General features: G+C 38.9%; 1 protein-coding gene across 2 annotated transcripts; it reads left to right on the top strand.

Moving 5' to 3' along the window:
• Positions 1-62: 62 nt before the first annotated feature.
• col14a1a (collagen, type XIV, alpha 1a) lies at positions 63-16417 on the top strand. 2 transcript variants are annotated; one of them, XM_015053576.1, is made up of 8 exons: positions 63-197; positions 281-352; positions 3998-4033; positions 5452-5518; positions 5650-5841; positions 9192-9269; positions 10252-10407; positions 15177-16417. In XM_015053576.1, exons 1-8 carry the CDS (start codon positions 78-80, stop codon positions 15407-15409), a joined length of 954 nt encoding a protein of 317 aa, XP_014909062.1. In that variant the 5' UTR covers positions 63-77; the 3' UTR covers positions 15410-16417. The 2 variants fall into 2 exon arrangements, with proteins under 2 accessions (XP_014909062.1, XP_014909063.1); XM_015053577.1 differs by lacking the exon at positions 15177-16417 and adding an exon at positions 13779-14103.
• Positions 16418-16440: the final 23 nt, after the last annotated feature.

The following is a 16440-nucleotide window of genomic DNA, read 5'->3' as shown; positions in this document are numbered from 1 at the left end:
TCTGATACTAAAACAGTTTGGTTTTATTAATATCCTAATTGTTTTCCATTATAATAAAGAGTAGAAAAATGCAGTAAATGACTCATAATAAAAGGAGCATTGAGAGACAATATGCTGAATGTATTAAACCATCTTTCTTTCAGGGTCAGCCGGGTAACAGCGGTCCTCAGGGAAGACAAGGACCTCCTGGACCCATCGTAAGGCTGCGGTCATTTCAGTCCCGTCGTCTTTTTGTCCTGTCTTCAGTCACTTCCTCTTGTTTTTCTCTCTTTTCTCTCAGGGAGCTCCAGGAGCTCCTGGAGTCCCAGGGCCCAGTGGACCAGCGGGACCTTCAGGTGAACAAGGAGTGCCTGTGAGTTCAGATTTTTTTCCTTTAAATGATGTTTCAACCCCCAAAAAACAACTTTTATTTAACATCTAAATATTTTTCATTAATAACTCTTTGTTTTATTTTGAGACGCTTGTTCGGCCAGACCACACAAACAGTTAAACAGACAGTAGAGGTACATCTATTAATTTTTATGATTCTCTATGCCAATTTTGTCCAAACTTTAATCTGCCATTAATAACTTTAGCTGATTTCAGATTCATTTTAATTTGATAATCTGTTTAATAGCATTCACCATATTTTTCTCTTCTCTGTTTCTCTTCGCCTACTTTCCTGGCTTAGCACTTTCAATTAAAAAGCCCCTAGAGCCAAAAAAAAAAAGTACATTACCTCACAAATTTAGATCACCTAAACTATTCACTCATCGGTCTGTTTTACTGATTTTTTTTTTTAACGTGAAAAAGCAAAACAGAACAGTGCGCTGTAAAAACCTAAAGATATTAACAGGTGGCATGCATTCATTCCCTCTGAGTCAGTTTCTTTTATGGTTTCCTATGAGCAAGGTTTTCATAAACACCAGGTTAGTGGAATAAAGAATCAATAGTTAAATTTTTGCGTTCATTGATCTTCATGATTCTGCTTGTTCTCAAATATTCTCTAACAAATCTATGAGGTCAGATTTATGCTGAGACCAAGTTACACACTTGTGGTCTCTCTGTACCAAATAAGTTAATTCAGAGGCCGCTTGTTGCACTAGGACTTCTTTAGGGGTATCAGAGTAAAGAAGACACATTATAAATACACTGAAAACCAGTGTAAAACATTGTAAAATATATAAAAAAAAAAAAAACATAGATTGGGTTATAAACATCCTAATTCTGCACTGTTAAGGTAAAATCCCAATGACAAAGTTTTTCAGAGAAAAGTTAGTGATATGAATACTTTTTCAAGACACAGCAGTGTGTTAATATTGATATAGTAACAAGGCAAACCTCTTGTGTGTTGTGCTTCTTCAAGTGATTTTTTTTTTTTTATGTCTAACGTGAGTCAGCGTTTATGCCCTCGTGTTTTGTTCTGCCTTTCAAAAGAAAAAGAATTAGCGCAAGCAGCACAACATACACAAGGACACTGAATAGTCTTCGAGACGATCCGAACTGCGTGTGGCGCTAACCATAACGGATGACACCGTGGTGTTGCTGACAGCTAATCTAGTCCTGGGTCAGCTCTCTAGGCTGGCAGCAAGTTTGGCTCGCAGAGTCGATCCATAAATCACAGACACCCTCCCCATCGCGCACACATTTAAAAAAACACACACACACACACACACACAAATCCAGAAAAAACATATCTATAAGAGATTGCATCTGCTTTCTGTCCAAGATTCAAATAAAATCCATATGAATTTCTGCACCTCCTAAAAGTATTCACTTCAAATTACGATTATTTTACTGATTCTGTTTTCGTCTCTATGTAGTTTCTTTTTCATGCCGTTTATATTCCAAATACAAGCATCCAAGTGAATCTAGAGGGAATTTGACCAACTAGGTTTGCTAAGTTGGACATATCCAACTGAGAACTTAATTAAATGACAATTGATTTATATCCGTGAAAGCTTAATAGCATTTAAAGCTAGAGAGGGACAGATCTTCAGTTTCTGGTCTTGGTCGACCAAAATGAAACCCAAACAGCTGTTTTTAGGAAAGAGAGTGGTGCATCTGGAAATGCTCTGCTTCATCTATCAAGATCAGTAATGATGAAACTTTGGGATTAACCTTTTAATAGAGATGAACCGAGCAGATTTGGTTTACTGTTTCATCAGCTCTCCTTGGGCCATATACAAATAAATGTGCCAGACTGTCGAAGCTCCCGCTGACATCCCTATTCTGCGTCGGACGTGGATCAGGCTCTGACTCTGAATGTGGTTTCCAGTCATCCAACCACCTGGAGAGTCTTTTTGAAATTGATCTTGCTCGACCTGATGGTGAGCTCCCTCACGTTTGCCAACTTTGAAAGAAATGAGCTCAACTATCTTCTTGGGAGTGCTTAATCAGTTCACGTTTGACACCAGAGAGGGAGAGAGGGAGAGAGAGAGAGAGAGAGACAGGAAAGTCGGGGGAGGGATCTGAAACTCAAGGTTTATAGTAAAAATATTCTGAATTCTCTTATTGGAGAAACCCTACACATGCGTGGAGTGAAGGAAAGTCAGCTCTGATCAATAATAAATCAGGTTTTTATGAGCGGTCCTCACATTGCCATTATGTAGCATGGTTTTCCATGGCAACCTGATAAGGCGGCAGACATTTATGTGTCTGGAAAGACTCGTATGATCCTGGCTCGCCGGAGAGGTCCAAGACGAGAACTTTTACTGTTCAGGTTGGCTCCTTCGTCCAGCAGCTGTGTCAGACATTGGCTAGACCTTTCCCATCATCGGCTGATTCATACTCGGTTAATTTTTTAACTCAGTCGTCGCCCTTGCACACAAGCACAATCAGACAGCAGGTGGTGGTGGTGGTGGTGGTCAAGAACATTTTTCCACTCAAACTAAACAAGTTTCCATTTAAAAGTGGCAACAGCTTTTGAATAAAGTATTTTCAGCTTTTTTTTTATTTAATGGACAGAGCCCTGTGGCCAGGAAATGTCTTTTATATGCCTCTGGATTACAATGACTGATTTGCTCATGCTTGGCGTATGCGTGCTGCTTCTCCTTGGTTTTACAGTGTTGACAGAAAGTACATTTATCCAAAGCCCAGATGTCATTTTCTGTGAACTATAAACTTTGAGGCTTATTGCACTGCATTTGTCCCAATCTTTTATGTTTTAGTAAAGCCAATGAGACAACAGATAAAGTGCTGTGAAGAAAAGAACTGATAAGAGTGACAAATGGTGACATTTGTGAGAAGGAAATAAAAATGACTGTTTCTGAGGGACATGTGTTGTGAATGACTAGACACCCAACTTAGAGATTTTTGTGAAGCATTTTTTAAAAGATCATTAAATAAATTTTAATATTGGTTAAACATAATCTAAGTTAATACTAAATTCCAGTTTTGAGCAATAATTTTATCTATAAAGGGCAAAAAAGCTCATCGGGTAAAATAATTGTTTCCTAAACCTAAAAACTAGCAGTGTCATCCTTTTTTGTAACAACTGTCTTCAGTTCCCTGGCAGCCCTTCTCAGATTTTTAGATTTCATTTCTCGTCTGTTCTTGAAGTTCTGCACATTGGACACGATGTGTGGCGTTTTGAAATATTTTGGCCTGCTTCCTGTTGTCAGACAGGTTCTATTTAAGTGATTTCTTGATTCTGCATGTCAGATTGTAATCTTGCATAAGGACTGAAAGTGAAAATGTATCAAAATTTTCAAGAAATGAGCTTAAACTGAGTGAATCAGTGATTCAAAAAGAAGGCAGTTTCTTTTTCCAGATGGGAGCAGATTTGCTTAAATAGCTTTTTTTTTTTCCTGTTAACAGATGCAATCCTTAGTTTAAATCTCTATTTTGTGCTTATTTTTTTACTGTTTTGTCATCTTAGTCTGACATGTGTTTGATCTGAAACATTAGCTGTGATGAAAAAGCTAAAGCAGCAGAAACCTGCAAGGAGACAAATATTTCTCCACATCACTGCATCCTAAATAAATGTTATTTTCTCCCTGTGCTTTCATCTTTTCAGGGTCTTGCTGGTACCAAAGGCGATAAAGGAGAGAGAGTAAGCTACTCAATCTGTACACGTTAGCTGCTGTTAGAGCGATATTCCAGTAGACATGTTGTCCCTTTTCTTCTCTAAAACCCTCAAAGTTTTTCACTTATGGCCCCAGCTCTTTCTAGAAGAAATCACATTTCTCTGTATGAGTCGCTGGCTCCTTAACTCGAACAGGCAGCTTTTTCCATACCGTGTCTTCATGCTTGTTTAAAGCGAACCAAATCAAATTGGTGTTCATGGAGCACCAAGGGCAGTGTCTGGATTTTTGCTGACAAAAGCGAGGACGTCGACGCCAGCGGCTTTGTAAGACACGCTCCTCGCCGGCTTGAATCAAAACTAAACGTTGGGGACGTTTGTACCTCGACGCAGCTAATTTTAGCTTCAAGAACCGAGATGAAAGGCGTTTAAAAAGAAAAAGAGAAGATTTTTCTCCTCAGAACTGCGTTTCTGTGAGTTGGCCCAGTTCTCATCAAAGATGGTGGTAATATGATGAGGATTTCTTTTTTTACACTTTTGATCAGCCCTTCAGCTGACCTTTTCATGTTTTCAAGTCACAAATAGGAGCAGCTGATCTTATTTAGATCCCTCTCATGGAGTTTTAAGAAGGAATCAAACATTGCAATAACCGTAAAATAACATAGAAACCTAAAATCACTCATGTTGTTAGATTACTTTGTTCAGAAAAGATAACATTTGTTGATGAATTTCCCCAAAAATGGTTCACTAAACAAAAAGGTATTTTTTTGTCTTTTGTTTCTGTTCTTTAATATACAAATATCGAACTGAAATTCCAGGTATTTCAAGAGTTAAGCTCGGCTTATTGAAGATACAGCTCTGAATTAAAATTACGGGACCACTTAACGTGTTCAGTTTCTCTGATTTTACTTTGTATATGTATATGTTTGAGTAAAATGAACATTGTTCTTTTATTTTATGAACTACTGACAACATGTCTCTGAAATGCTAAGCTAAAATTTAGTATTTATTTGCAGAAAATGAGAAATTGTCAAAATAAAAGATGCAGCGCTTTCAGACCTCAAATAATGCAAAGAAAACAAGTTCATATTCATTTAGAAACAACAATACTAATGTTTTAACTCAGGAAGAGTTCAGAAATCAGTATTTGATGGAACAACCATGAGGTTTTTAATGGGGTTCAGCACAGTGGGCTCTTCATTTTTTCCAGAGCTGTATCTAGATTTTTAACATGTAAATGAGAAGTGCTATTTAAATTTATCATTTTTGGAAAATATAAATGTAAAAGAATCAGCTTGGAATGAAGGTTGGCAGTGCTAATTAAACACCATTTAGATCTCACCCACCCATTAATCAACCTCTGGTCTGACGGTTATCGTCCCCATGGCTGCTCAGATGGAAAAGTGCCATTTGTCTGCAGTGTGTAGAGCTGTCCATTTGTTCTTCAGGGCGATGTGCAGTCCCAAGCAGCAGTGAGAGCAATTGCACGGCAAGTGTGTGAACAGATCATCCAAAGTGAGTCGTTGATTTTAGTTTTTTTAATTACTGTTTTTTTGTGTGTGTGTGTGTTAAACTTTCCATAAATTTGTGGTTTTAAAAATGATGGGGAAACTGTTCATTTTCCTAACCGTTTCTGCTTCTTCTAGGTCATTTCTCCCGCTATAATTCCATCTTGAACCAGATTCCCCAACAGTTTTCAGGATCGGTCCGAACAGTGACGGGGCCGCCGGGCGAGCCGGGCAGGAGAGGCCCTCCTGGGCCCCAGGGAGAGCAAGGCGCCCCTGGCAGACCCGGTTTCCCCGGTGCTAATGGTCAGAGTGGCCAACCGGGTGAAAGAGGTGAGATAAGTAGATGCTCTCATGGAAAAAATACTGATGCTTTCCCTTGATGGATTTGTACTAAATTATTTAGATCTTATTTTGCCTTGTTTTGTGTTTATGTAATCGGAATATTTTTTTTATCTAATCTTAAAACAGTAATTTGTGCTTAGAAATAACTTGGGAAACCTCTACATTTGTTCTTAAATGGCTGACGTACGACAGATGAATAAGTTGAGAATATTGTTACTCATCATTTTGAAGGAGGTTTTCCCTGTTTACCCTGCACACATTTAACTACTCGAAAGTGAACAACATAAGATCAGTACTTACAAGAATTTGAAACCACCCACTGAAATATTTGGAAAATCAACCCCAACTGGAGGACCTTGAAAATAATTATTTAACATAATTTTGGCCCTGCAAAAGGCCTGAAGGGTGAAGCGTAAACCACAGTTCACACCATGTGAACAACAGAAAACATTACCAATCAGGACTTTGACAATTGAAGCAGCTTTTAGTAACTCTGCTAAAAAAGATGCTGCTTAGTTCGATTTTTACTTGTGTCCCCTGCCTGCTGACATCAAAAGATCAACTTAAATAAATCAACTCATTCTAAATGTTCCCCATGCCTGATTTTACCCACGATAATTAGTTTGTATATCAACGTGTTATTTTCACCTATTAAACATCATGTATAGTCTTGGATAAAGGTAGTGATGAACTACGTTGTCGTCATATTGTTCTAATAGCTAAATTACTCTTAAACCCTTTTTATTTGCAGTTCTCACACATTTCTTCTTGCTTTCTTCTTCTCATTTGATAACGTATAACTCCTCACTTCTATCTTTTTGTTTGCCGATGTGTTTTGTGCTGGTATGTAATGGCATTATTCATTGGTAGCAACGCTCTCAGTTGCCTTGTTCTTGGTTTATTTATCTTTTGTTTTTAAGATCTAACTCCAAAACAATCACTAAATACTCATTTAATGTTCATGCAAAAAGGGTTTATTTAAGTGCTAGCTTGTAGTGCATAAATTAAAATGTCAGAATGAACAGTATGGTTTCTACTACCACTATCAAAACTTCAACTAAGTGCTTTACATGGATGAAGAACAAATACAAACCATAGATATGCTAGGAGACATTCAGCAGACCTTTCTGCTCACACTGCTTCTTTGTCTGGGAGTCATTCTGCTTGTTTGCAGTGTTTTGTGTTTTTTCTCCCTCAAATCACATTAAAGACAGTAACTTTGGTACCCATGACATCATTCCTTAGAGGACAGACGGTGTTTATGAGTCTCTGTCCTAATAACTGAGACATGTAACCCATGCTAAAAAAAAAAAAAAAAATTTGAATGCAGCCTAGATGCACATAAAGAGCTGGGAAAAATTAAGAACTGCTGAACGTTTGTCCAGCTATGACTCGTCCTCGTCAGGGGTGGAGTCCTTCGAGTCTTTCCAGTAAAACGTCGAATCTGTTGCCACTGGTCCTCAGCGCACATAAAAGCCACATTACAGTTTAAAAGCTTAACCTGCACTCAGACAAAATCGTGCAACATAAGAAACTCGTTTAGTTTTATGTATCAGTTTAAAAAAGTTAATGCACAGACTTTCAAGACGGAGAATGTCTCTTTATCCGAGGTTATGACATTCATTTTCTCCATTAGAACGGTCATAAAAGAAGTAGGACAAAAAAATCTGCAGATCAGATTTTAATGTGGTTCTATAATATTTGAAAAAGGACACATTAAATCACTCAAACAGGCTGCTTTTCTGCACAGCAAACTGCCCGGAGACGCAATTTATTCAGCTCATTTTCACAAAAAACAAACATGAAACTGATTTTGAAATAAAAAGGATTTTAGTCAGTGGTTCAATTTGTAGCCACATTAAAGTGGGTTAGCAAGGAGTCTTTGATTCCTGCCTGTGAAACCTAATAGTGACATGTGACAGTTATATTCATTCCTGTTTCAGGAGTTATATTCATTCCTTTTCCCAAAAATAAAAAAAAATGTACATAAAAAATAATGAGAATGAAAATGAACCAAGCTGGCAGAAAACAGAAGCTAACGGGAACACCATATCACACTTTAGCGTGTGACAAGAATCAGTCAGGACAACAGTAGTGACGGCTTGAAGTCTCCAGCTGGAATGTAAATTCATAAGACAAAGATGGAGATGTTGCTTTGTCCAGGGAGGAGGGGAAAGTCAGGGGACCTGTTGTCCTTGACAACCAAATCTGCCAGCACTCTACTCAAGAAATTCAAAGATGTTTTCACAAACCGTGTCATTTTCCACGTGGTGAATGATCGTTTGTGACAAAAACAGAAATTTTTTGTCATCCATGTTGATGTTGTTATTTCTGCTCCAGTTCTGACCAGCATTATTACATTGACGTGTACAACAAAAACCCATTTCTGGGAAAAGATTGTTACCAGAACAGTGGCTATACTGAGCCAAATCGTGACGTGAAACAGAAGAAGTGAACGGAAGCAGATGAAAGTCTCACTTTCCTACACATGTTCAGTCCACGTTTCTCTCATGAGTGTTTAAGTGCACTCACAGTAATTGTGAACACTTTCATTCATTCTCCTTGAACTGCATTAGTCCATGTGAAGTTAGTTTTTCCTCACAGAAACATGTGGCTTAATTTCAAGCTAACGTTACATATGTTGTGGTTGGATGATTCACTGAGCTGAGTGAAAAAAATGAGTTAGTCCAGCAGCTGTAGGTAAACTCATGTAGAAGGAGTATTTAAAGAGTGGGCTGATCCATGGATGAGACATTTTATACTGGCACAAGACATTGTGAATTAAAAAGAAATCTTATCCACAAACATTTCAATCCTCTGGCTTTTGTTGCAACTAGGCCTCTCTGTCAGTGTTGTGTCCTCATCGCTCGGCTTATTGTGTTCGTACCTTGAAGAGAACATTCTTTTTCTTTCATAGTCCTTGGGTAAAAAGTGGTTTGAATGTGTAATCTTGCTGAGTATCTATGGAGAAAGGGTGTATATTTTATTCTTTTTTCACATTGCCAGTAAGTGGTCACTCATCCATTCAACATATTCCTGTTAAAAACATATTTTTCTCAAAACCTTTTTTCTTTTTACCACAATAGGCAGTTATGCTCTGCAGTTTGTTGTCATCCTTATATGGTAGTGCCATATAAGGTTCTTGTTTCCGAGAGCCTTTTCCTGGCTATAAAGGCTCTTTTTGTGTCAGAAAAGTGTTTTGAAAAAAATTGCTAATTCCTTCTTTAGGCTCTTATTTACATTTGCGGTAGGAGATAAAATTCAGAAGCTGAAGCTCTACTTATTCTGCAACGGATTATCACAGAGGTTTAGTAAAATCTCAAACTCTGCATTTCCAGGTTTGCCAGGTGAAAAGGGAGAGAGGGGGAGTCCAGGCGTTGGGAGTCAGGGACCTCGAGGACCACCCGGTGCACCCGGTAAGACACAACACAGTCCTGATCATGATGACAGATTTTTGAGAGCGCGCTGTTTTGCTTCAAACTCCAAAAGCAACCAATATATGACCTCGTAAACTTATTCTGTCCATGGGGATCATTTCTTATTTCCAGACAAAATGTTTGCACATTGGTCTTATTGTACAGCTTACAAAACCAGGATGCCTGCAATATTAAAACAAGACCTGAAGTTAGCCACAGCCGTAAAGCTTTTAGGATTCACTCTCTTCTGATTCTCAAAGAGAGGAAGGCGAGCAGCAGACATTTCAGCCCATGAATGTGATGCTCCGTATTGATTTTACAGAGTGCGGTGTGGAATTTGAGGTTTGTGTTATAAAAATATGTCGGTGCTGGTATTTTCAGCTTACTGTGATCGATACGCACAAGAAGACAAACTTTAACTGAAACTTTTCCATGGTTACATTACTGAAGAGGCAAAACATATTCGAACATACATCAAGCCTCAGTGTTTTTAGAGGAAGTTTTATTCTCTGTGCTTTTCTTAAATAACTGTGGGATAATAATTTCCGCACTTGGCGAAAGGAACTACCTTTAAAATATTGATATCCGATTCCTGCAGACTGCCGAGCAGTCCTAGCGGAGCAGTTTGTCCTGTGAAATCATCAAACAGAGGCCTGGGGCTAGATTTCAGCTCGGAGCTGCGTCGTTCCTCTTCCTGCCCTCAGGACATTCGCTATCATACTCTGTTATCTGGATAACGGCAAGCAGCCAATTGTAGCTCGCTAATTTTTTATATCATGTTGTTAAAGCTGCAGAGGCTGAAGCTTTTTCTTAATAGTGACAGGGTGTACCTTTGGTGCACTGTGTGTTGCTTTTTTTTTTTTTTCTTACATTTTCTCACCAGGTGTCTCACTGCTGCAGTCATTCTACCAAAATATCAAACCACTTTGCATGCGCAACCTACCACCCCGTCTTTAAATAGAAGCTGTTTCTCCATCTTCAGGCCTGCCAGGCGAAGGTCGGGCAGGCAGCCAGGGCCCACCTGGTCGGCCCGGGAGCCCGGGAGTGGCTGGTAGGCCTGGAAATCCAGGAGCTACGGGACCAACCGGACCACCAGGATACTGTGACCAGAACTCGTGTCTGGGATACAATGTTGGAGGTAAATATTATCCATTCGTCCCTGAACTACCTTTTGAATTTCTTTTTCAGATTGGAAACAAAATAGGACAATTACATTATAACTGTTATAAGACGTTAATATATTTGTTTATGGTGTATTTCACAAAATCGCATTAATGTGTTGTTAATCTTTTTATCTGGTTGTAGAACCCCACAGAAAGATGGTTACTTGGTTTATTTAGAGGGGCAATATTATGTGTTTTCCAGCCACATAGCTTCATTTTATACCTCAATCAAGCAACCGTTGCCTTCAGTTGTCGTAAAAATGCTGTATCTATCAAATATGACTGAAGATATTTGACTTTGTAATTTAACACCTTGACATTGGGTCTCTATCTCCAAGAAAGTCCTGCTCTTTCCAACTCAACGCTGTCAGAAAGCCATCACAGCAGGACTGCTCTATCAACATTTTAACATTTTTACCAGAGTTGCACTGAGAAGTAGCTTGTATAGTCAGCTCAGCAGAGTTGAAGGTGTTTGCTAATTGCTGCTGGCTAGTCTGAAGGAGCTGAGTGGGGAAATCACGGGGGAGAGGTGCTCTTTGAGACGGGAGCTTAGTATTTTGAATCTGCAGCTCAGAAGAGGCGCTTACTCCCCCTAGGTGTTTTGCAGAGCTGAATTGTTGCCACGGGAGTCTAAATGATTTCTCAAACATGGACGAAAAAATCTAAGCAATGCTCAGCTTAAGCTTTTGATGAGGGAGTAACATTATAAGATGAGAGAAAGCTCAAAAAAGTCGATTTCACACTAATCTGCCCCTTTAAGACATGCATCTGCTTCGAACCACGTTACATTATAACAGGGTTTGTGTATCACAGTAGAGAAATGCCCCATGCTTTTCTTCTGCGGTCATTAGATTAAGATCCGAAAGAAGAAACATGTGTAGAGTTTCCTGAAACAAAAAGGTCGTGAATGGAAGTCTGTCGGAGCAAAGCATGCGTCGGAGCCAGTGTCTTATTGTTGCCAGTCATTTTGCTCTTGCATGCTGTTCCACATATGCTGCACATCAGAGAAAGTGACTGCTGGCCTGTTGGGTCTTCAAGCTTTTTTTATAGACAGACTATGGTTTAAACACTGTGGATGACCAAATGGGGACGGGGATCACCCAGCTGGAGACATCACATGGGAGTGTGCCTAAGAAGCAGAGTAACGTCATGACGGGGATGAGTGGATGTGATTTATGTGGGAAGACAATAGAAACCGGATGGTTCTCTGTTCCTTTTTTCTTTTTTTTAATTCCCACCTCAGAAATGTGAGAGAAACATGGTTTTAATAATATTAAGGTTTGGATCCAGTTCTGCAGATGTGTGAACACACGCATTACTGACAGAGTACAAGGCCAAATATGATCTGGCAGCTGAAGCCGAAATAACATTTTGACTGGAACATTCTGTTTTCATTATGTCTTTATCTTTTTTCACAAAACGCAAAATATGCAGACATCTTTAAAATATTTAGTGGTGTTTCTTTAAACTGGAATGCATCCTTATTTGTCCCGTCGTCGTCTCTGAGCGGCGTTGCTGAAAATATCTTCTGCTCTTGTTGTTCCAAAACATCGTTGCCAGTCTGGCCTTAATGTGTCTTTCCATTTAATAAAATGCGAGAAAAGGCAGCGACAGTCTGCCCTCAGATAGTTAATGCTCTTGTAAAGTTCTCAGAGTTGGATATGCATCCGACTTTTATTGTTGGAAGTTTATTCATTCATGCCCACACAGACAGATTAAGGACTTAACAGGTCAACGCTATTTGTCTGTGTTGAAATCTAATAAAATATGCTCCTACACAGATCCGGGCCCGTACACGGTGGCATGCGCAGCGTCTCTGAATATTCATACAGATGATGATCTTGCAGCCCTCTGCAAAGTCCACAGCTAAGAGCCGTCGCGGCTACGATGTCGTACGTCATCTGTGAAAAGTAGCGGATGGATGAGACATTATTTTATCCATCAAAGCAGATTTATTTAAATAGATTCAACTCTCAATTGTTCTTTTCCCCCCATTTTGAGTTTAAGAGTCTCATCTGCCGCTTTGAACAATTCGAGGTTTAAACTGAGCCTCCCTGCTCAACCACTTCAAAGGCAGAGTTCAGTTTAGAAAGTTTTCATTTTCCTTGACATTTTTCACTTTAAGTGAATGTTTTCCTCCCTGCCAACCAACTACGCTGCATCCAGTTTTTTTTTTCTTTTTTCAGTTTGTATTTTAAAAGCCAAAACCAATTTTCATGACGTTTAGCTGGTACACATTATTATTTACTTTGATATTGTACCCATTAAAAAAAAAAAAAAAATCCTACTAATTGCTAGTAAGTAAAGATTTGATTTGAAAACAATGAAACATGCAGATTTGAGGGAAAAACATTGGGTTAGCATAACAAAGAAAGAATAAAAATAAAGAATATAAATGAATTGTGAAACAAATGGATTTAATTGTATTCACAACATTAAAATTGCTGTGATTATAGATCTTAAGTTTAGACCAAAGATAAAATATGTTGTCTGTGTATGTGTGGCTTTCTAAATATATAAAATAGGACATTTCACAGACGTATGTCTTGAAATAAACCTTCTTCCAGCCTCATTAACACTCCACCACTGTATATAAAGCACAGTGGTGGCGCTTGTTAGGCTCTGGGGCTGTTGAGCTTCTCTTGTACAACACATAATGAGGAAGACTACCTCAGATTTCTTCAGCATAACATCAGACCAGACGGGTAAAACAAGAGAACACAGTGCTGCCAACATTACTATAACCTGGTTGGAGAGGATATAAAGCGAAACTAAACACAATCTTCTACTATTATTGTATCCAATATTTAGATTTCAGCGCTAGCTGCACTCTGGACGCATTAAAAACATCTGAGGCTGCCGCTTGATAGACCGTCCCTTTGAACATTTTACCCTCCAGCAGAAACATTATTTTTTAGATTCAAGTTACACTTGAATGTTGACTCAAGAAAGAACTGCTGACAGGTTCTTTCAAACATTATGCTTGGGTGTACAAAACTAACAAATTTCTTCTGAATTCACAACCTGTGTCCCTCACTTCATTTTCTGCGTCAGACGTTTTTATTTAAGCTTTCTAATAAGCAGAGGGAAAAATAGAGACTTGACACATTAAGCGTCTTGTTCTTGTGTCGCTCAATGATTTTCTGAAGGTTTGAGTTTCCGTTCTGTAAAAGAGATGGTCTGGGGTTTGTTTTTTTCACTTCCTAAATCCTAACCCAGCAGGTTTGAAATGGTTTGTCTGCAAGTCTTCGGTGTCTATGGGTTTTCCTTCTTCACGGGAGGTAAACTTCTCCTGTCTTTCTCTCCTCCTCCCTCCCCCCCTGCTCTCCCTTGTTCTGATTTGAAGTCCAACAGGATTACAGGAATGATTACTGAGGAGAAATCTCCAGCCATCTCTCCTCATTCTCCTCCCCACGTGCCCAGCTCCCTCTTTGCCTTGTTCAGAAACATCCAGTCATTCATTCCCCAAGAGGCCAAACGATAAACACAAAGCCTGATAAAGGGGCGGGTTCTAAATTCCAGCTTTCAGGAGCTTCTAAATCAGGGGTCTGCAACCTGTGGCTCTTAAAAACCTGACTAAGAGAATCCAGAACCGACTATTTTTTAAAATGCAGAACAAATGCAGATTTAGTTGTTTTTTGTTTTTGTTTTGCATGGAATTAATCCTGTATCAGCAGTATTTTTTTCTCATCATGATGTTGGAAACTAGTTTTTGTTTAAATCATTTTTCGTGAATGAAAAATGTTTTCCCATAGAAGAAAATGTTTTTTTTTTCTATGCAGAAAAAGTGATACATTTTCTTCCTATAAAAGAAAATATCCTTTTTGTCATTTTGTCCTGTTTTGTTGTTGTTGTTGTTTTAAACCCTAAAAGCAGAAATAAAACTGTGGTTATTTTAAAATTTCCTACAGTAGATAGGAATTTTTAAAAATGAAAATGTCTTTTTGCAAAATGTTATGTAACATTTATGGCTCTAAAAGAGTTTTATTTAGTTGGACTGTGTGCAAAATGTCTCTTTGTTTGTAAAGGTTGCAGACCCCTGATCTAAATCAGACTTCAAACATACACTGAATTTACAGAGAGAATCATTTTGTGCCAAGGTTAGCTTTAGTACACAATCTAACTGAATTTCTGATTGGAAACTGTTCTGCATTATTTGGGTTAAATAAAAAATTTGTCAGCAGTAATAGAAGCTCAATGTAAAAAGTCTCAAAAACCAACAAAAAAGAAAAAAAAAACCTTCCTCAATGCTGCCACCAACAATTGCACTGCCATTTATCAACAATTACTCATCTTCCTCCTCGTTCGCCTGCTTCGGGCTCAAATCTCATCACAGCTAATCACTTCTTTCAAAGCCCGATCAATCAGCTAAACAGTGATGAATAGCACTTCTTTCTGATTGTCTGCTTTTATCGCCGTACAGCCTGGCTTACCTGTGCAAATCAAATTCCGAGATGTGCTGAAAATCTGTCTTTTACCCCTGGAGTAAATGCACCCATTTTGATAACTGGAAAAAATTAGCACAACTAAGCTTTATTTAGCCTCCCTAAACTTCAATTAACACGACTTCTGACGCTGCATGTCCATCTGCATGCCTCACGTTCCTGCTGAGCTTCTGTTAGAAGTCCCTTACCATGCTTTAGCAACACTACATCTTGATTTTCATTGGTTGTGGCATCTAGCTTCAGTTTCCTTTAGCCTCACTTCAGTCGTGACCTTAAATATCCCCTCCATACCACTCCAGTCTCACCCCTGCCCCTCGGCGGCGGCCGCTACCAGCCCTACAATCCTCCCCACAGACAGCCGTACAATCCTGCTGCAGTGGCATATAACCACCACCGAGGAGGAGGCGAGGAAGAGCAAGACGCCTACTATCGTGGTTACCACTCCCAGTTTAACTACGGGCATCATGGGTACTTCCCAGGAAACTCTGAGGATGTGGAGCTAAGGTCACCTGGCGTCGTCAGGAGGTTTTGACAAAGCGTGGTCACGGAGGAGAACTTAAGAGGAAGAGCGGACTCACCTTAAGTGCTTGAGCCCCAAAAAGACGCTACACACACACACATACCTTGGATGTGTGCACTCATCTGAAACTGTGGTGAGAACCCAACACCCTGCTGTGGGTTTTCTCCAAGGTTTAAAAAAAACAAAACAAGCAAACAAAAAAAAAAACTAAATGTAAATATCTCTGTGATATCTGTATGATATGTGTGTAAAAGGGAGGTCCGAAAAGTGCCTGATCTGTGTCCGCTTCGTCCAGTGATAATGCAAACCTTGAACCGGTCGTTTTACACCTCACAGCTCTGCGAAGCTGCTTGTGTCCCGTCTGACTGGACATCAAGTTTCTGTAGCCTGAGGATTTTCTTTCTTCAAACCACTGAGAAAACAAAAGTGGCATCATTTGTACAGACTGCTTTTTCTAATGTAACGATACCCCCTGCACCAATTCTCTATTTGTGTGTCAAACTTACCTCCGTGTGCAGTATTGTTTTCTACTTTGCGCTTCGACTTTAGTTTCTGAACTGAGTTTGCAGAACCAGGTTTTATTTAAAAATTGAAGGCTGTTGCATTTTGTCCTGCGATACTTCATTCTCTTATCTCAAAATGAACAAAGTTTTCATACGAAAAACGAAGCTGGTGTGTCTTTTGTTGCATCCTGTTTTTTTTTTTTTTTTTTTTTTAAGGCCAATTCGAGCCCACTCTTTCTGGAGCAAGTAGCAGAAGTGTCAAATTCATTTTCATTTGTCCATAAATGTCCTAAAAGGCAGACATATCTCTGCATTGTGTATTGGTAAAACAACCCACTACCAAACTGTTAAAATGTTAATTTAAAAAAAGCTTTCTCTACATTCTATGAATACTTAAGATTAAATAATATTGAACATGTTTTCACAGATGTAATTTGGCAATATACTGAAAAACTCTGCTTCAATTTGATAAAATATTTGAGCACACGATTATCTTGAAGGTTCTATTCATGTGACGTTCACACACACGCACAAAAAAAA

This window comes from Poecilia latipinna, unplaced genomic scaffold, assembly GCF_001443285.1.
Source record: "Poecilia latipinna isolate Pla-1442-1.1 unplaced genomic scaffold, P_latipinna-1.0 Scaffold1186, whole genome shotgun sequence".
Classification (NCBI taxonomy): domain Eukaryota; kingdom Metazoa; phylum Chordata; class Actinopteri; order Cyprinodontiformes; family Poeciliidae; genus Poecilia; species Poecilia latipinna.
The sequence above is the reverse complement of the archived record's forward strand: the minus strand, read 5'-3'. Positions and strand labels throughout refer to the sequence as shown.